The sequence below is a fragment of the Nothobranchius furzeri genome, chromosome 6 (genome assembly GCF_043380555.1).
Source record: "Nothobranchius furzeri strain GRZ-AD chromosome 6, NfurGRZ-RIMD1, whole genome shotgun sequence".
NCBI lineage: Eukaryota > Metazoa > Chordata > Actinopteri > Cyprinodontiformes > Nothobranchiidae > Nothobranchius > Nothobranchius furzeri.
Window position 1 is genome coordinate 73,906,169 of NC_091746.1, and position 17,859 is coordinate 73,924,027.

The 17,859-nt window shown below is 44.1% G+C and overlaps 1 protein-coding gene across 5 annotated transcripts in view; it reads right to left on the reverse strand.

Annotated features, from left to right (window-relative positions):
- The window catches only part of tjp2a (tight junction protein 2a (zona occludens 2)), a 53,681-nt gene that overhangs the window by 20,214 nt on the left and 15,608 nt on the right, over positions 1–17,859 (reverse strand). For 4 of the 5 annotated variants that reach the window (XM_054744917.2, XM_054744916.2, XM_054744914.2 and 1 more), the window contains 7 exons: positions 15,622–15,675; positions 6,659–6,783; positions 6,475–6,577; positions 5,107–5,818; positions 2,226–2,329; positions 1,197–1,350; positions 199–310 (listed from right to left, as the gene is read on the reverse strand). In XM_054744917.2, the coding sequence (XP_054600892.2) occupies positions 199–310; positions 1,197–1,350; positions 2,226–2,329; positions 5,107–5,818; positions 6,475–6,577; positions 6,659–6,783; positions 15,622–15,675 (1,364 nt within the window). Of the gene's footprint in view, positions 1–198; positions 311–1,196; positions 1,351–2,225; positions 2,330–5,106; positions 5,819–6,474; positions 6,578–6,658; positions 6,784–15,621; positions 15,676–17,027; positions 17,292–17,859 lie in introns of those variants that run through there. The other variant, XM_070552554.1, reaches the window with a different exon arrangement.

The window sequence follows — 17,859 nt, forward strand, 5'->3', positions numbered from 1 at the left end:
CGAGCTGCAGTTTCACAGAAACTTGGGAATGTTCAAAAGGGCCAAACGTACCGAAATCATCAGCTGTTCTACAGAAAATAACCCTGCACTTTAATCAGACTCCAGATTTGTAAAAACAACATACTGGGCATGGAATCAGACAGCATCACCACAGGGAGACTGCAGCAGCTGAAGACGCACCTGAGTGAGGGTCTATACCTGGGTTTATCTCGAAGTCTCTCATTGGACGAGTGGGACGAGAGGTCAGAGTGGTGACCTCGGCGGTCGTCCTGTGGAGAATAAGAGCGGTACGACTCGATCTCAGAGATATCTGCAAAACACGACAAACAAAATGAAAAAAGTCTGTTTTCTGAAGCCAAACGAGCGGCTCCGTTCTCAAGTTCTGAGACAAAAGCTCATCAGAAGAGCTGTTTTTTATAAGGTTTTTACTGGGAACAAAGCAAATAAATACAAACGAGGTCGGATCTGTGGACGGTGAGACCGATCGGGTTTCTATAAAACAATCAGATTAATTACAGAGCTGCACAAAGCCGTTTGGACCCTTGTAAGGTTCTTCAGGAAGCGGTTCTGCTGCAGCAGCGAGAACCTGAACATAACGGCACACCGTCATATCCAGCAGCAGGATTATGATCGGGGATTAGATCAGCCTGCTAGAGGCGAACCAACACTTACACACACACACACACACACACACACACACACACACACACACACACACACACACACACACACACACACACACACACACACACACACACACACACACACACACACAGGGTCACAAGTCTTTGGGATGTTCCTCCTCCCTCCAACCACCACCTGGCCCTGCCCAATCACAGCCCGCTCTCTGGTCATGTGACATGAAAAACAGGTATAAAGGAGAAAGAAGGCATGGTGGTGGAGGTGTGACGGTGACCGTTGATGGATCTGAGTGTCTTTGAAAAATCTCTGCACATAAAGTGATGTGAGTAAAAGCTTTATTTAATAATGAGCGTAAAACAGGTTACAGCGACATGAAGGAATGCCAACAAACGTTTCTCGAGTGATTAAACATGAAGTTCACATGTGTTGGGTGGGTGAGGAGGGGGGGTTATATGATGATGAAGATGGTGATGCTGGCGACAGACTGCACGTTCGCCACGCGTGCATTCACACCGGGTAGCTCCTGCTGCCTTTCATTTTCGAGGGTCTCTCACCATCGAGCTCCGAGTCGCTGTCGGTCATCGGCGGGATTCGGATCAGAATCTGACGCCGGTCTCTCTGCACCACCAGCTGCAGCTTCCCGCGGGATTTCTCGATCAGCTTCCCCGCATCGCTGAGGGACAGGTTCTCCGTCACCGTGCCGTTGATCTGAAACAGATGTTCAGGCGACTTAAGCCACAAAAAGCGTTTAAATGAAAACGCGTGTTCTATGACACGCTGGCAGGGAGCAGTGATACGGGAAAAAAATCACTATTATGATTTTCATATCAGTCAATATCACGATAAATCTCACTCTTTTTAAATAGTTATTTTAAGAGTTTGTAGAAAAATGTTTTTTAAACAACTACAAACCGTTGTTGGGGCTCTAAATGGCCCAAGAGCCCCGATACATGGCCAACCACAACCAAACATTAAAGCTCCACAATGGAAAAGCTGGTTGGCCCCGCCCACTCAGCCAGCGCATGAATAAGAAATGAGCTTCATGCAGACTGGGAGCTTTACAGCGATGGCTCTATGACCGCCTGAAGCTAGACACCATGTACAGCCATCTTCGGTATCCGGATGACTATCTGGGATTCGTTCAACGTCTGGGTATTCCCAGTACATCCTGGAACGTTACGTGTGCTCCAGCATTCTTCTTTGTTGTTTTCTCTTGTCAAAAAAGGATGTTAGGAGTAGGTTAGGTTAGCGTTAACAGTAGTTAGAGCTAGCATTGCTCTGCTGTTAGCATTACTGCCATCTTCATTTAAATATGGCTGGCGAACAGGTTTGGGACATGCTAATGTAAGGGGCGTGTCTAAGCTTATGACGCGTTAAGCCAGCTTTTCTCAGGCTTAACAGTTTCTGATGTAAAAGGCAACATTAGCATAAACGTGGGCTGTTAGCGCTGAAGTGTTACTGTGCTTTCTGGGTGATCTAACCTCTCGCAGCTCTACTCCAGACACACGATTCTCACACCGTTATGGAGTAGAAACCGTTTATATTGCTACCATTTTATCGCCCAGGTCTCGTTAGGACACTACCTTTAGGATGATGTCCCCCTCCTGCAGGTTGCCGTCTTTCCAAGAGAGTCCTGTGCTGGTCATCTCCTTGATGAAGAGTTGGCTGCCCAGACGAAGGCCGTACTCTGGATTAAATAAAAACAAAAACAAATCTGTGCTGTTTGGACTCAAATACAATACATTCAGACAATTTCATGTCAAGTCGATTAATACAAGAGATTACGTGATGTTAGACAAAACACTCAGTAGCCGTGATCGGTTTCCATAGTGATAAACCGTCATTTCCTGTGTGTTTCAGCATCTCAGCCGCTGTAATCCTGACTGACGCGGGAGATGGAGGTCAGAGAGAGTCCATTAGATTGATGAAAAATACAAGCCGCTCATATGCAGTTAAAGTAGCCACTGATGACATCACACATGCAGAACTCCAAAGCACTTTACAGTACAAACATTCACTCACACACAGATGGTGATGAACTACATTGTAGCCACAGCTGCCCTGGGACACACAATCTACTCAACCACCATGGCCGACACGAACAGACAGGCATCAAACCAGCAGCCCACTGTGAAACGGACTTCATAGGGCCCTGGTAGGGTTGAACGATTATAGGAAAAGATTGAATCACAATTTTTCCAGCAGAAATTGCAATTTTGGTTCAATTCACGATTTTCTGCAAACAAAGGTCCAACACTAGCCTGCCAAGCCATCCTGTAGATGAAGTGAAGAGATGATCTAGATTCTAATCTAGTACAACAAATCACTCACATTAATATTTACTATTTAATCATACAATTAAAACAGTTAAAGCTTCTAATATTTTCTCCCATTATTATCTTTTTTATGTGTTTGTGAAGCAACTTGTGATTTTTATCTAGAGGAGCTTTATAAAAACATGTTCTACTGCAAACCTGCATGGAGGAAATCTGTAGGTAGAAAAAGTTTTTAACTGCATTAAATAACAACAGCACACAGTTTTCCTGCATAAGGCAGGCTGAAGCCGTCTGGTAGCTTTTCCTCACTAACGTCAGCTCCGTGAGAGAGACGCACGCATCCTGACACCTTAAGGTTGGTTTATGCTTGACGCGTCCGCGAGGTTCGCGCGGCGAAATTGCGTCATTTTAACAACCACGCCCCTCCACCGCGCCTCCGCACGGCCCAAAATTTCCGCAACGCGCACCTAGGAAATTTTCTAACCACGCGGACGGTCGGATGCAGAAAAACATGGCGAACCGGCAAGAACTAGTACGGCAGAGGTTGGTAAATACAGACATTTGTATGATTCAGCTCTCAGAGATCACCGTGATCAACATGTTGTTAATAATTCTTGGAGAGAAATAGCTCGCACTGTCGGAAAAGACGAGGACACAGTTAAAAATGCTGGAATACCATGTTGTAAACAACAGTTATTTCTACTTCTACTATGGTGTAGTGTTGGATGCATGCCATAGAGCTCCATGCTGCCCCCTACAGTTTGGGAGAATATTGGTTCACCGCAGAGACGAGCCGCATGAACCATAAACGCTGCAAGTTGTGAAGCGCGTTCCATCCGCGAGCCGCATCACCAAGCGGAAAGTAAATGCGTCAAGCATAAACCAAGCTTTAGCTTGTCTGAACTAGCGTGTGCCGTCAGAAACATTCAAACCATTTTTAAAAGACAAGTTGAGTTTTCAAGTCAACTAAAGTGCGCGACTCCGCTCTCGCGCTGATGAAGCATAAACCAACCTTTAGAAACCAGCCTGAACCTGCTGATGTGGGAGGAGTCTCTCTCTCCCTTACTCAACTACGTTCTCTCTCTCTCTCTGTCCCGGGCTCACCTACGGTGCATCACTATCGGCTCTAGCAGCGCTGTGTGTGGGAACATTAAACAGGGTAATAACCTGAACATGCAGGTCTGACAGCTGTGGAGTTGGGCTCGGCTCTGGCCGGTACACCCCACCCCCCTCCCCTGCGCTGGCTTTTGCCGCCACCATAACACACGGGGAAAACCCCGTATATAAAAAAGTTACACAACTGATCCTGGATCAGTCAAAACCGCTAAAACCGCAGCTTTAACGGTCACGTGATTGTGCCGTTTGAAATCGCTATTTCAGTCCAAAAACGATCGATCGTTCAGCCCTAGGCCCTAGTATTACTGCCAACATTTCTATGAATGAATATCAAAATACAGTTTTTGTACTTTGCTGCATCGTCCATTTTCTCGTCATCATCGTAAGAATACTAGAAATATTAAGTTTGGGCCCATCGCCCACCCACAGCTCTCGGCATGAGTCGACTTGTCTATGCCACGGACCCCGTTTGACACTTCCTGACCTTTTATTCAGCTGAATCATTTCTGGGCAACAGTAAAGTTTGTGTTCTCCGTGGCATCCGTACAGGACCTGCCAAGGACAACGATCTGACAACGTTCACTGGACAATCTAGGCCACATCTAAGACGCCACAACCAAATAAAGACAAAGGTTTTAAATAGCACGAGTTCACCCACATTCATAACTATGGCAGTTCGTCAACACGCTTCCGCCTTGGGTTGCTAAAAGATACATGCTAGTTCTTTACTAGCACAGTGAGGAAGCAATGCTAAGAACGTTAGCAGAGTTAGCATTTAAGGAAAAAAAAATACTCATGTTAACCTAGGGCTGGACGATAATTTAATAGTTCAATATTTCTATCGATAGATGTGGTGCGATAGATAAACAGCTGGTCGATTAAACTTTGATTTAAAAAGTTTCCTTTTTTCGTTATAACCTATCAGGTAGCAGCATACTAGACTCCCTACTTACTCCTAACCAATCAAAACCACAGACTCGGCACGCTGCGTCACCAGGCCCTCCCCTCTCAAAGTCTCAAGTCAAACTCAAGGCTACCAGGTGAGTGCTAGCTGGGTCTGCTGGTTTCTCACCTTCGTTGGGATGGTTTTTCAGCAGCATCACATTCACAGGCTTCTCCAGAGGCTCCAGGTCTCGGGCGGGGCGGGGCAGAGGGACGGGTATTGCAGCAGGAGAGGGCGACCGTTCCAGGCGGTCCCTGCTAGCGCCTCGTCTCACCGGCTCATCGTATTTCTTCTGGTCTCGATCACGTCCCCGCCCGGGGCTGTAGCCATCTCTCCCGTAACGAGATTCAGGGCTGTGCGCTCGCTCTAGCGTTTTCTCACTGCGGAAGCGCCGGTCAGGGCTGTAGTCCCGGTCCAGGGCTCGCTCGCTGCGGTAGCGCCGGTCGGGGCTGTAGCCTCGGTAACTTCGGTCCGGGCTGTAGTCGCGGTCCAGCGTGTGTTCGCTCTTGTAGCGGCGATCGGGGCTGTAGTCCCGGTCCAAGGTGCGTCCTCTGCTGCCATCTCTTTTGTAGTTCCTGTCTGGGCTCAGGTCTCTCTGAGCACTCCTGCCACGCTCCTGCCGGGTGTAGTCGCGGTCGCGGGTTTGGTAGCCGGAATCCAGGTATCCACCCCCACCCCGCTCCTTCTCAAGGCTGTGGTCCCGCCCACCTCCGCTGTACATACTGTGGCGGTCCTGATCGTAGTTGTAGTCATTGTTGTAGTCGCTGCTGAAGACTCTGTCGTCAGGTGACGGAGGGCGGTTCAGCACGGGAACCGGAACCTTCCTGGACCTCTTAACAGTCTGAATGATTTCACAAAAGAAAGACATAAAATCAGAGAAGAAGTCCAAGAATGCGAGCCGTGAAGAAGAAAAACTAAAGAGGAACTGTTGAGACCAAGTTGGTGACAGAACTTAATTTATTCTGTTTATATTATTATTTCATCCAAGGCTCTGGATGTGTTTTTACACACTACAGCTTCTTCTGCAGCACCGTCCACACAGGAAGTCAGAACTTTCCTTTAAACCTTCACATTAAGAGTCTGAAACAGGTGTAGCTCAGTTTCTAAAATGGTTCATTGATACCATTTTTTGATCAAACCCAAACAGTTTTAATAAAATATTTTTGTAAGCTTAAGCTGAGGTTTGTCTGTATGATTCAGACTCTTATTGTGAAGAATGACAGGAACTTCAGACTCTCTGTGGACGCTGCTACAGATTTAGCCTAAAGCTTGCGTCTCACATCTATAAATGCGCCTCCATTAAGATCTTTTTCTGAAAATAGTTTTCACTTCACGTTAGAAACAATATTTCCGCTTTATTTGAAAACATTGTGATTCTGTTTTTGGGATGTGATGCCAACGCTCTTTGGTATGAAGCTTGACAGTTAATTTAATTTTCTAAACCGCAGCAGAAACATCTGGATCGCCCGTTTTTAATGACTAAGAAAACAAACTTACGATTTTTGCCACTTTTCCACACTTCCTGAGCGTCTGAACAGCGAAGGAGTGTTGGGCGCCCTCCATGAGGATGGCGTTCACCTGAATGACTCGATCCTTTTCACTGAACACAAACAGATCTGTTAACCCCCCACACCAAAAGCACAAGTCAACCATTAAATTAAAGGTAAGAAGTTCTACGCACAACAGCAATCCATCAGCAGGCCCGCCCTGCAGGACGTCAGACACCACGATAGACGTCTCGCCCGTGTCTTCGTTTGGGTTGTCCCGTCCTCCAGACACTGCGATACCAAAACCCATTTTGGGATCCTGGTGTCAAAAAAGAAAATATTTTGTTTACAAATAAACATGAGGAACCACAGTGGAGCAGCAGTTGTTTACCCATGATTCAGAACCACACTTTTCATGTTAAATGTCCATTTTTGGTCAGAAGCTCTCGATTGTAGCTAGGGCTGCACAATATATTGCAAATATATCGTTATCGCGATATCAGCACGCGCAATATGCATATCCAGGGTATCTGCAGGTTTAAGGGAGCCAAATTTAAGACTTTTTAAGACCTTTTTAAGGACCCGCGGATACCCTGATATCGCAAAGAACAGATAAATATCGCAATGAATGGTCAGTCCAAATGTTCGCTACACATAATGCGTTCTGTCCAACAAATGGAAGCATGAAGTCTTTTTAACAAATCAAATAGAGCTCTTCACCCATTTGGCCAATAGAGTGGGTTCTCATAGGTTAGACGCCCGCCCCCGACACTTCATTTGGATGGTTAGCAAACACCTGAGGTAGCTTTGTTCTGCTTTTCCCGGGATCCACTGATCGCCTTTTCTTGTTCATTTTCTTTTTCCCCTTTCCTCACATCTTTTGCTTTTCTCATTTTTATGATATTTTTGTCACATTTTTTATTTCTTTGCTTTTGATTATTTTTGTTCCGGAATGAAGTTTATATTTATTGCAAGTAATATCGCCATCGCAATATTAATCGCTGTTATCGCATATCGCAGGTTTTCCTAATATCGTGCAGCCCTAATTGGAGCTATAAAGGTGTGCCTGAGAACAGAGGTCGAAGGTCAGCATAGTTCTTTTATAAATAACATCTTGCCTGTCAGAATCTGCTAAAACATGTGGTCTGCCAACTCGATTTCAATTCATGTGTGTGTGTAAGGTCCATTTCCTGGTTATGCAATCCTGACATCAGTAAAGTATTGAAATAGTCCCAACTTGATGTGATAAGGAGGCTTGGAGATCATCACTGTCCAGTGTCAACTGGCTCTTCTCCCGTGTCTTCTTAAACCCATAAAGAACCCATCACCACCTGCTATTGGTCCAGCCTTACCTACAGAAAAGTTGTTCTCAAGATTTCTAAAAATCTCTGGTTTCTTGTTCTGCTTTGAACTTCACCCTCAGCTTCACACTTTGTACTTTTAGAGGGAGGCTGGTGTTTCTGCGATACTTTTCACCACGACTGACGGGTTTGTTTTCCCCGTTTGTGTGGAGAGGTGGGTCAACCACCCTGTAACAGGTACGGGGGCCTGCAGTGGCCAAAATTCCTCATAAGGTAGCATGAGGCGCGTTTCAGATGTCGGGGAAATTCTGGGAGGGGGAAACTGAGCAGGAAAGACTGTTCCTCTCAGCCGTTGTGTTTCTACACAAATTCAGCTCTTTCAGGACTTTGCAAAGACGCCAGCATATCGCAAACGTTTTGGCAGTGGGTGATGTCAATGATCGGCGCCAAAAAGCATCCACAGTAACAAAAGTTTTATTCTTTCATGTTTTTGGGTGTTGGGAATTTAATAACAGCAGCTGTAAAGCTGCGAGAATGGTGCTTATTTGCTTGTGCTTCCATTCTGCTTCACCTGCAACTCTTCTAATTCTGGATGACGTCTGCTCTCGTCAATTCCATCATACAAGGTGTTTGTGACCCTGGGAAGCAGCTAATTTCTTATTGCCACAATTAGAATAGAAAATTTTATATAAATATATGAGACATGCAAGACCTGTAGCTTTGACTACTAACTGCTTCTTTGTAAATACTTTACATGAACAAAAACATTGAGATGTACATTGTAAATCTGAGTTTAGCTAAAACGTTTGGATATAGCTTATTTTATTAGATTTATATAGTTATTTTAGGGGCCATATCATGGAAATCCACTTTTGGAGATGAGATGTTGTTCCTCGTGAAAAAAATAAATGTTTGGCTGTATTCATGCATTTTTCCGTTTCAGCGGCAAATTTTGAGTTGTACTTTGAAAATCTCATAAGGCATCAATGGAAACTAGTCTATACTTCGGTAAAGAGACACTCAATGCCATTATACATCAGCGCAAGGGCCCTCCGACGGGCTCGCAGAGGGTAACAAAGACATGCACCAATTTTTAACTATCCGTTGAAAGTGACGCAAGTTGTGATTAGTCAGGACGCTGCTTCCTGTAAATTCGTCATTGCCCTGTCAAAACGTGAATATATATTTTTTATTTAGTTTCTTTTAAGTTGATTTTCATTTATTCACAAATAAAAACAAAATAGGTTTGCAAAAACAAAAAATGAAACAGGAACAGAAAGAAGCAAAACTTATGTTATCTGTTCCCCTTAAACAAAATAAATGCAAATGACAACAAAGTTATTGTAGTTAAAAAAAATGTCTGACCTGGTTTACCGTTTTAACTTAGGCAAAAAATGGAGAAAATAAAAATGCACAAAAAATATTTTTTCTTATATTAATGAAAGGAGAAAGCAATCAATGCAAAACACGCACAAAAAAATAGCTAAAATGAAACAAAGTAGAACAAACAATGTGTGTTTTCCCTTCATTCTCTCTACTTCATAAATACGTCCATTTCATAGCATCATATAAGCTAAGTGTTTCATTTTTGATGTTTATTAAAGGTATTTATTGTTTTGGTATTCTTGATTTCGGTACTTAATTTATTCCACATTTTGTCTCCATACATGGATACACAACGTTCCTTTATATTTATCCTGTTTTGGTATCGTGTTTATTTGATTGCCTTTCGAATCATAACTACTCTTTTCTTTCCATAAATCTTAAAATCAAATTCTTTGGAAGGTGCTTTTTGTCGACTTTATATATAAATTTCAAACTACCATAATCTACTAGGTCATAAAATTTTAATGTTTTTAATTTGATAAATAATTGGTTGGACGGATCTCTGTAATTGCTTCTTTTTATAATTCTTATTGCTTTTTGCGGCAGACGTGGAACAAATTGAGGAACGCATCACGAACAATGTCTGAAAATATGAACGTTTATTCATCCAGGACTGAAGTACAAAGATATGCAGAAACCGTTTTATCCGTGGATGGAAAAGACGAGAAACGTGGGCTTAGAAGGTAAAAGAACATGAGGGACTAACTCGTCTGTGCTCCAAAGTTTCTGAAATACATTAAAACTATGTAAACACAACAGTAAATACACTACCGTGGACCGGATGCGTGATTGTAATGGTGGCAGGATACCTCAAAATAGCGCTACGCCCTCTGGTGTCCTGGTGGGGAAATGTTTTGCAACAATCCCCAGCTAACAGAAAAGCTGACAGAAGCGGGGAACCTTTATTCGTCTTTTTTTAGCTACACCTGCCAGAATGTTTTCAACCCTTTGTTGGTAAACTGTTTAAATTAGAGGACTAATCTGCTGTTTTTTTATTTGTTTATCTAGCCAGTGTGAGTCTATGTGAGGTGAGCAGAGTATCAACTAAAATGCTGTTTGGAAATGACCAAATTCAAAGAGACTAAATATTTTGCAGGAAATAGTTAACAGGAATCTGCTTTAGCTGGCTAAATAAATTACTGCAGACATCACCGGGATTCAAACCCACATCAGCGCATGGCAAATCTGAGACGGCAGACAGATGCCTTAACCACTGGCAACCAACTCGCTGTAGTAGACGTATTTGTCAGAGCAGGCGTTGGCGGAGCTTCCCTTAAACAGAACGTTTTATTTCAGGGTATAAATTCAGGCTAAAGACTTTCAATGGAAGAAAAAACCTGAATATAAATATGTTGAGAAGCTTTATAGACCGACAACAAGGCTGTTTATTTTAATTAGAAAAAACATTCATGAAATACTTTGATTAAAAAACTACTGACTTTAATAAAATAAACAGATATAAAGTTCTTCCTACTTGTGTGAAATTGTGATAATGGTACGATGTAAACAATAATCATCATCATTGGGGCGACACCTTCATGATCTGGTCTCCTGTGCGAAGACCCTCCTGCTCAGCGGCACTGTCCTCTTGAACACCAGCGATGAAGATGCCGACATCATCTCCTCCCGCCAGCCTCAGACCCCCGTAATCGGAAGGTTGCAGGTTCGAGCCCCGCTCAGTCTGTCGCTGTCGTTGTGTCCTTGGGCAAGACACTTAACCCACGTTGCCTGCTGGTGGTGGTCGGAGGGACCGGTGGCGCCAGTGCTCGGCAGCCTCGCCTCTGTCAGTGAGCCCCAGGGCAGCTGTGGCTACATCGTAGCTCATCCCCACCAGTGTGTGAATGTGTGTGTGTGAATGGGTGAATGACTGATTGTGTTGTAAAGCATCTTGGGGGGCTCCAGGACTCTAGAAGGCGCTGTATCAAATACAGGCCATTTACCATTTACCATCAAGCAAAATACAGTCGTGCATTCCTGAGTTTTCCTCAGCCGATTTTATTAAAAACGATTTTGTATCGGGTGCCAAGAATGTAAACAGAAATAATTACAACGTATAAAAAGGTGTACCTGGATTTGTGCTCAGCTTCGGTTTTGTTGGATTTAAACGAGAGGAACCACAAGACAGGAAGTGACACGAGTTTGGGGACCCTTTACAAACAACTGGTTATTATGGTTAATAAAATCCATATTTTTTATTTTATTTAAAGAGCAAGTCACCCCCTACCAGATTCTTACTCAACTCCCGCTTCCTGTTTGAAAAATGCAACAAATGCTGTTGCTTAGCAGACCGCGAGGGTGGAGCCACTAACAAATACACACACACACACGACATTGTGACATCATAATGTACCATTTAACATCACAGTGTACCTCTTAGCCAATAGCGACGGCAGATTTAAATTCAAATGCAGTGCAGAGTTTTACCTGACGACGGTGCAACACTGACAGTTTTAGGCAGATTATTACAATTTTAACTAAGATGCACTAAAGTGTCGAATTATTGACTACACGTGTCTGCAGCACGACTAGACACTCGTTTATATAGTTTATCAGCAAAAAAAAAATGTCGATTTGGAGTGACTTGCTCTTTAACTTCTGTTGGCGGTGTGTGTTTTCATCTGAATCTCATCGTTCAGATTCAGACATTGTGCCCCGATGAATAAGATTTTGTGTTACATCTGTGAACACAAGTCAAGTTCAGATGATCAACCTCGTTTGAATTAAAACTGACGAGTTGTTTACTGCTTAACCCCCCCCCCCCACACACACACACATAAACCATCTAAAACTCTTATTTTGAAAATCTGCACCACAGCATTCTGTGCGTTCCACCTTAACATGAGAACCAAATAAAGGTTTTAAAGCTCAGTAAATAATCGTGTTAAATGAATGTTATATTCACCAAAACAGTAATGATTTTGCCCCCCCCCTCCCCCCCCCAAAAAAAATTATCGAGCAGCCTTAGCGTGTACTCAGATTCATGCTGATGCTGTCTCCTCTCACATGTGTTTGTTGACCTTGTGTGCTTTTTAGGCCAAAACCTGCCGGCAAAAATCAAGCTAAATGTCTAAGATCCCTGATGAATATAAAACATTAGACCCTGGACGTTGAGTTAAAACAAAAAGATGGATGTTCTGGGGGGCAGAGATGCTAGTAGGGACACATTAGTGCACAGATTTACCAGATAATAACCGTTAGAGGAGAATAAAACATGGATGAACGGAGCCGAGTGTGACAGCTGGCTGCAGGAAGGTCGACACGCAGAGGTCACACGCCTGCAGCTCAAGACCTTTTTGAACTAAATCTGCTTTTTTGGCCTCGGTGAGATGCAGCACGAGACGATGAGCTCATCAGTGACATTACCCAAGCTCAACTGGTCTGCACGTGTTTTCAGAGTGTGAAAACTGACCGCTGGCTGGTGGCACAAAGAGTAAACACCCTCCAACCACAGCAGAGCCAGATGGCTTCGCTCAGATTATTTATGCACCGGCAAACCGGACTCCAAAAACATAACTCAGATTAAAAATCCTTTTTCCAGAGACTTTTAAAATCTATTTTAAGGCCTTTTTATTTTTTATGGTATTAATGAATGAGGATTAGTCACAGCAGGACAGAGTACATGTGTGTAAATGAGAGAGGCAGATGTGGAACGGTGCCGCTACAGCAAGGACAGGAAGTCCTTAGGGTCTACGGTGGAAAAGAGGTGAAGCGTGTGAAGCAAGCTGGAGTGTGTGGAGAAAAGTATCTGGTGTGACGCGTGACAGGAGGGTTTCAGGTGTAGACGACAGTAATGACAGCAGCCATGTTGTCTGGTTTAGAGACACTGGGTGTGTTTACATGCTCATTCAAGTCGATCTAGGTCGTTCTAAAGTAATAAACTGGGAGTCTTTATCCTAGTTTACACGTACGTTAGAAAACCAAACTCTCAAATGAAGTTTGTTCCACTCAGGTACAGCAGGTGGCGACATTCTTCCAGTTAGCTTATAGCAACACAAAAGCTAAACAAACGCTGGCAGGAGACGCACAATGGCTGAAGGAATGGACAACGCTGCAGCACACGTACTGCTCTGTTTGATGGTGTTACAAGGGTCACTTTGGAGCGGCGACATCAGTCAGAAGACCGCTTCCGCGATGTTGTCACTTACAGAAGTTACCAGTCTGAGCCTGAATGAGCCATGCAGATGAAGCCATTTTCCTACCACATTACCTGGGTGCTTCAGCAAGACCAACGCATTTACAACAGACATCAGTCTATGTGGGGAAATAGTTGGGTTTTGTGACGGTCCGTGTGTAAATGGTTATTATCTGGTGTAAACACACAGACTGTCCGTGAGGAGACGGATGATGGAAGATGATTCCAAATCAAACTTCAGCTCATTTGACAATACTTTTACACATAGCACAGTTATCACAACTAGACAGAAATCAGATATTAAACCCAGTTTGGTTTCTTCTATGAATCAAACCTTTACTTCATGATTTTTGTCATTAGTGCTTAAATTTTACTTAGAGCTGTTATAGCAAATCTACAGAAAAAGCTAATTGTAAAACAAAAACACAATCACAGAACTCTCACCCACAGGAGTTCTGCTGTGTGGTGGAGTAGCTAATGCTAATAGTTAGCGTCTACTAGGGCTGCTCAATTAATCGAATTTTAATCACAATTACGATCTGAGTTTTGAACGATTATAAAAAACAAAACAAGCCGATTATTTGCTCCTCCCGCTTGTGCTGCCCTGAGTTGCAAATGAAGCGCTCCTCCCACAGTGTTGCCAACTTAGTGACTGTGACGCTATTTCTAGCAGCTTTTCAGACCCCCTTCTTGACTTTTTAACTTAAAAATACCTAGCGAACACCTGAGAAACATCTCTGGTAACCCTTAGCTACTTTCTGGATAACTGTGGTCGACGTTTCCTGCAGGTTAGCTAAACGCTCCGCCTGCGCTCTTGACCGTTCTTCAGGACATTAGGAAAGGGAATGATGTAGTGATGTGTCAGTCGCTAAAGACAGCTCTCGGAGCCGGCTCCCTGTTGGAGTAACCAGAGTGAGTGACACACACACACCGCACCTGCGGACTCCTGAGCCGCTAAAAACAGCTAAATGTGCGCGTGCGGCGTGCTAAACACACGTGCAGCTTGCCCCCGATTGCTGTGAGACCGGGTTGGGGGGTGGGGGTGCAGCTGTGGTTGGGACAATTATTACATTAACTGATGGACTTGTAAATAAATAGTTTATAAATAAGGTAGAAATAGATAGAAATAAGTTCCTCACGCTGATAACTAATAACTAATCTCTCTGAGGACACGGTGCTAGTGCACTCTCCTACAGCACCTTGACATGACTAAATAAATGTTATGCAACATTTTGTGAACATCAATTTATTTGCATTTATTTGTTATAAAAGCCACTGTATAATTCTTGCTGTCAGTATTTGCAAGATATTGGTATTTGGGTCTGTACTGATTAGACTTACATGAGTTAAACCAAGGTCTACAGCCCTTGGGTCATAGACTATGAGCTATAAGTATATTGGTCTTTTTATACTGGGAATCAGGAGTTATTTTAGTGATCATCTTGTTTCTTATTGTTGTCCTGATTGTGCCCTGAGCAATTTTATGACTGAATAAAAACAAATAAAATCAACATAAATTGAAAAATCGTCTTAAATAGTCGTGATCTCAATTTCAGTCACAATAATCGTGATTATTGTTTTTGCCATAATCGAGCAGCCCTAGCGTCTACTAGCAGAGACATTCTCTGCTGTTTCCTGGGCGCTAAACCAACAACGGCCTTCCCCGTCGTGAGTCAGGAGTGAGTCCATGAATGTTAGGTGACAGGGTGACGTAGACCTGTCAGGATTTTCTAATCCTAGAGTTTCACCGTCTGTTTCCTGTCAGAAGCTACTGCAGGGGATAGGTGTAGGAGACTATTTTCACGTTCAGCCTGCATGAAACACTCAGAGTGACCCATTAGAATCAGAAAAAAACATTTAAAATGTAGTTTTTCAGTGTTCCACACCTTTAAACCAGTTTGTTTAGCAGATGTTGCCACTGTGGCGTTTCCTAGAGTTTTTGCCAACTAAAGCAACGTAAAGCAAACTTTCCCGTCTCAAAAGTTTAATCAAAGCAGACAAACGCAGAAGGCTGAACATGCAATCATTTTAACCGACTAAAACAGGAAGTTAAAAATAATCCCATCCACTGTGAGTGAACGGATTATTTTTGGCTCAAACGGTACGTACTTGTGGTTGTGTGTGTGTGTGTGTGTGTGTGTGTGTGTGTGTGTGTGTGTGTGTGTGTGTGTGTGTGTGTGTGTGTGTGTGCGTGCGCACGCATGCATGCATGCCCGTGTGCTGCTGATGGTGACTTGAAACACCTAATGAATAATTCAGAGCCGCTCATGTGAAGCACTCGGGACAGCAGCTCGAGTCTTTTGTTAGGAGGACTTGTAAATGATGCAGATGGACTCACTCTGTGCAGGGTCACGGTGTACTGCTCCCATACCGTCTCCTCCATGACCGGGTTCTGAGGGGAGAAAAGGCAAAGATTACCATGGGTGGTCTTTGTGTTTCCACCCAACAGATTAATAACGTATTACGTGATGTAACAAAGCCCGCTCGTTAGCCCACGCCGCTGTTACACAACCAGGAGCTAACAGCAGAACGCCGACGGGCGGCGGAGCCGTTTACGTGCGTTTGTCAAGCTTTTGTTGAATCAGCGGATGATGATATTAGTCACTGGCTATCCAGAAACCATCAACAAGCTGCAGGAGGCACAAACCTGCAAAAGTAAAGCCATTCTTTCCAAAACGTTCAAACATTTTTTAAAGTTTCTCACTTTACTTCCACCTTGTAGGACCTCCCTGTTGCTTCAGTGTTGTGCTAAATGTGCAAATTAGTTCTCAGAATAGTCCTCTTGGTCATCAGGAACACCACTCTGTTTAGCTTTGGTCAGTCAAAAAGAAACTTGAAACAACTTGGGGACAAATTTTCTACCAAAATTGCAAATAAACTGCAAACAAACCGAGACACAAAGAGGAAGACACAAACAACAACAACAAACATTGCATGCCTTATGTGAGCTGGCTCTTAAAAAAACTTGTTACCAAAAAGTTATTCTTTGAATTTGGTGCAATTCAAACTTAAAAATGTACAAATCTTCTCAGGATGTAGCGCCTGGAACTGCTCTCCCACCAGTGAGATGCTTTAATGCGATCAGAGCCAAAACCGAGACAATTATGGATTTTATTTGCATCATAAGCATCGGGGCAGCAGCAGCTCAACAGGTTGAGCGGGTTGTCCAGTAATCGGAAGGTTGCAGGTTCGATCCCTGCTCCTTGGGGAGGACACTTAAACCCCCTTGCCTACTGGTGGTGGTCTGAGGGGCCGGTGGCGCCTGTGCTCAGCAGCCTCGCCTCTGTCGGTGCGCTCCAGGGCAGCTGTGGCTACATCGTAGCTCATCACCATCAGTGTGTGAATGGATGAATGATACACTGTAGTGTAAAGCGCTTTGGAGTCCTTACTCTGAGAGGCGCTATACAAGTGCGGGTCATTTAAAATGCTCCAGTTATCCTCGGTTTTACGATTTTCATCACCAACAGCAAACAGCAACTCGGGCAGAAACTTCTGGCACAGCAGATAAAAAACAAACCACAACTCAATAGTTCCTGTCCTCAAATTCCACAAATCAATGGATGGAAATCAGACTGGATAAAATGTCAATTTTCTACCATTTTTTGCAAAGAAAACATTTTTGTTTAGATAAAACTGGACCTGGCTGAAGATCAACCCTCCCCGACAGAACCAGCTGGGTCCAGCTGCCTGACCAGGACCCAGATTTAAATGAAACCAGCGCGACGGCAGCCAGATCACACTTACGAGTCCCTGCAGGATGCGGATGGTCTTGACCGCATGGGCCCACTTCCTGTGCAGGCTGAGGACAGTCTTCATGGCTGGGGCTCCTGTCTGCGTCTGTCCCTGCTCACCGCCAGCGGTGCTCTGACGGACGGATGAGCGCCACAGCCTCCTCCATGGCCACAGCTGCACCAGCGGCAGCTCTCTCCCTGCATCTGCCCGCCTAACTGCCGTTGACGTAAGAGGGATTCTGCTGGCCTACATTCTGCACAAATCCCACCGTCTGCACAAAGTGTAAACATGCAGACACACCAACTTCTGTGAAGGAGCGCTCCGATGAAACGCACAAGAGCCGGTCCACAAACGCCTCCAGAAAACATGGATGCAGCTGAAACTGTAGAGCTGCCTCACGCAGCGGCGTGCAAATTTCAGCCGTTTCAGGAAAAGAAAACCCATCATAGCCTAGCTTTTCCTTTCATGTTCAGACCAATACACGGGAATGTTGGGACATGGTTCAGGCTGCAGAGCCCACAGGACCGCCTGCATGCAGAAACTTAAATCATCACAAACTCCCTAATAATATCAGTCTTAAACCGCTCTCCCTCCAAGGTCACTTGTTAAGCCCGAGATAAATCAGCTGTAGATTTCAGCATCTCTTCAACCACTGCTGGCAAGGCCGAGGCCGTTTTACTGGGACTGTCTCCTTGTTCTCCTCAATGTGATGGTGATGGCCGCTCGGAGACACGCCTGCTGGATAAGTCCTAGACTCCTGAGCACACGCCCTTACATAACGGAAGGACAAACATTTCTTCTAATGAAGAGAGAGAGACTGAAATACCAGATCATAACAACAGGA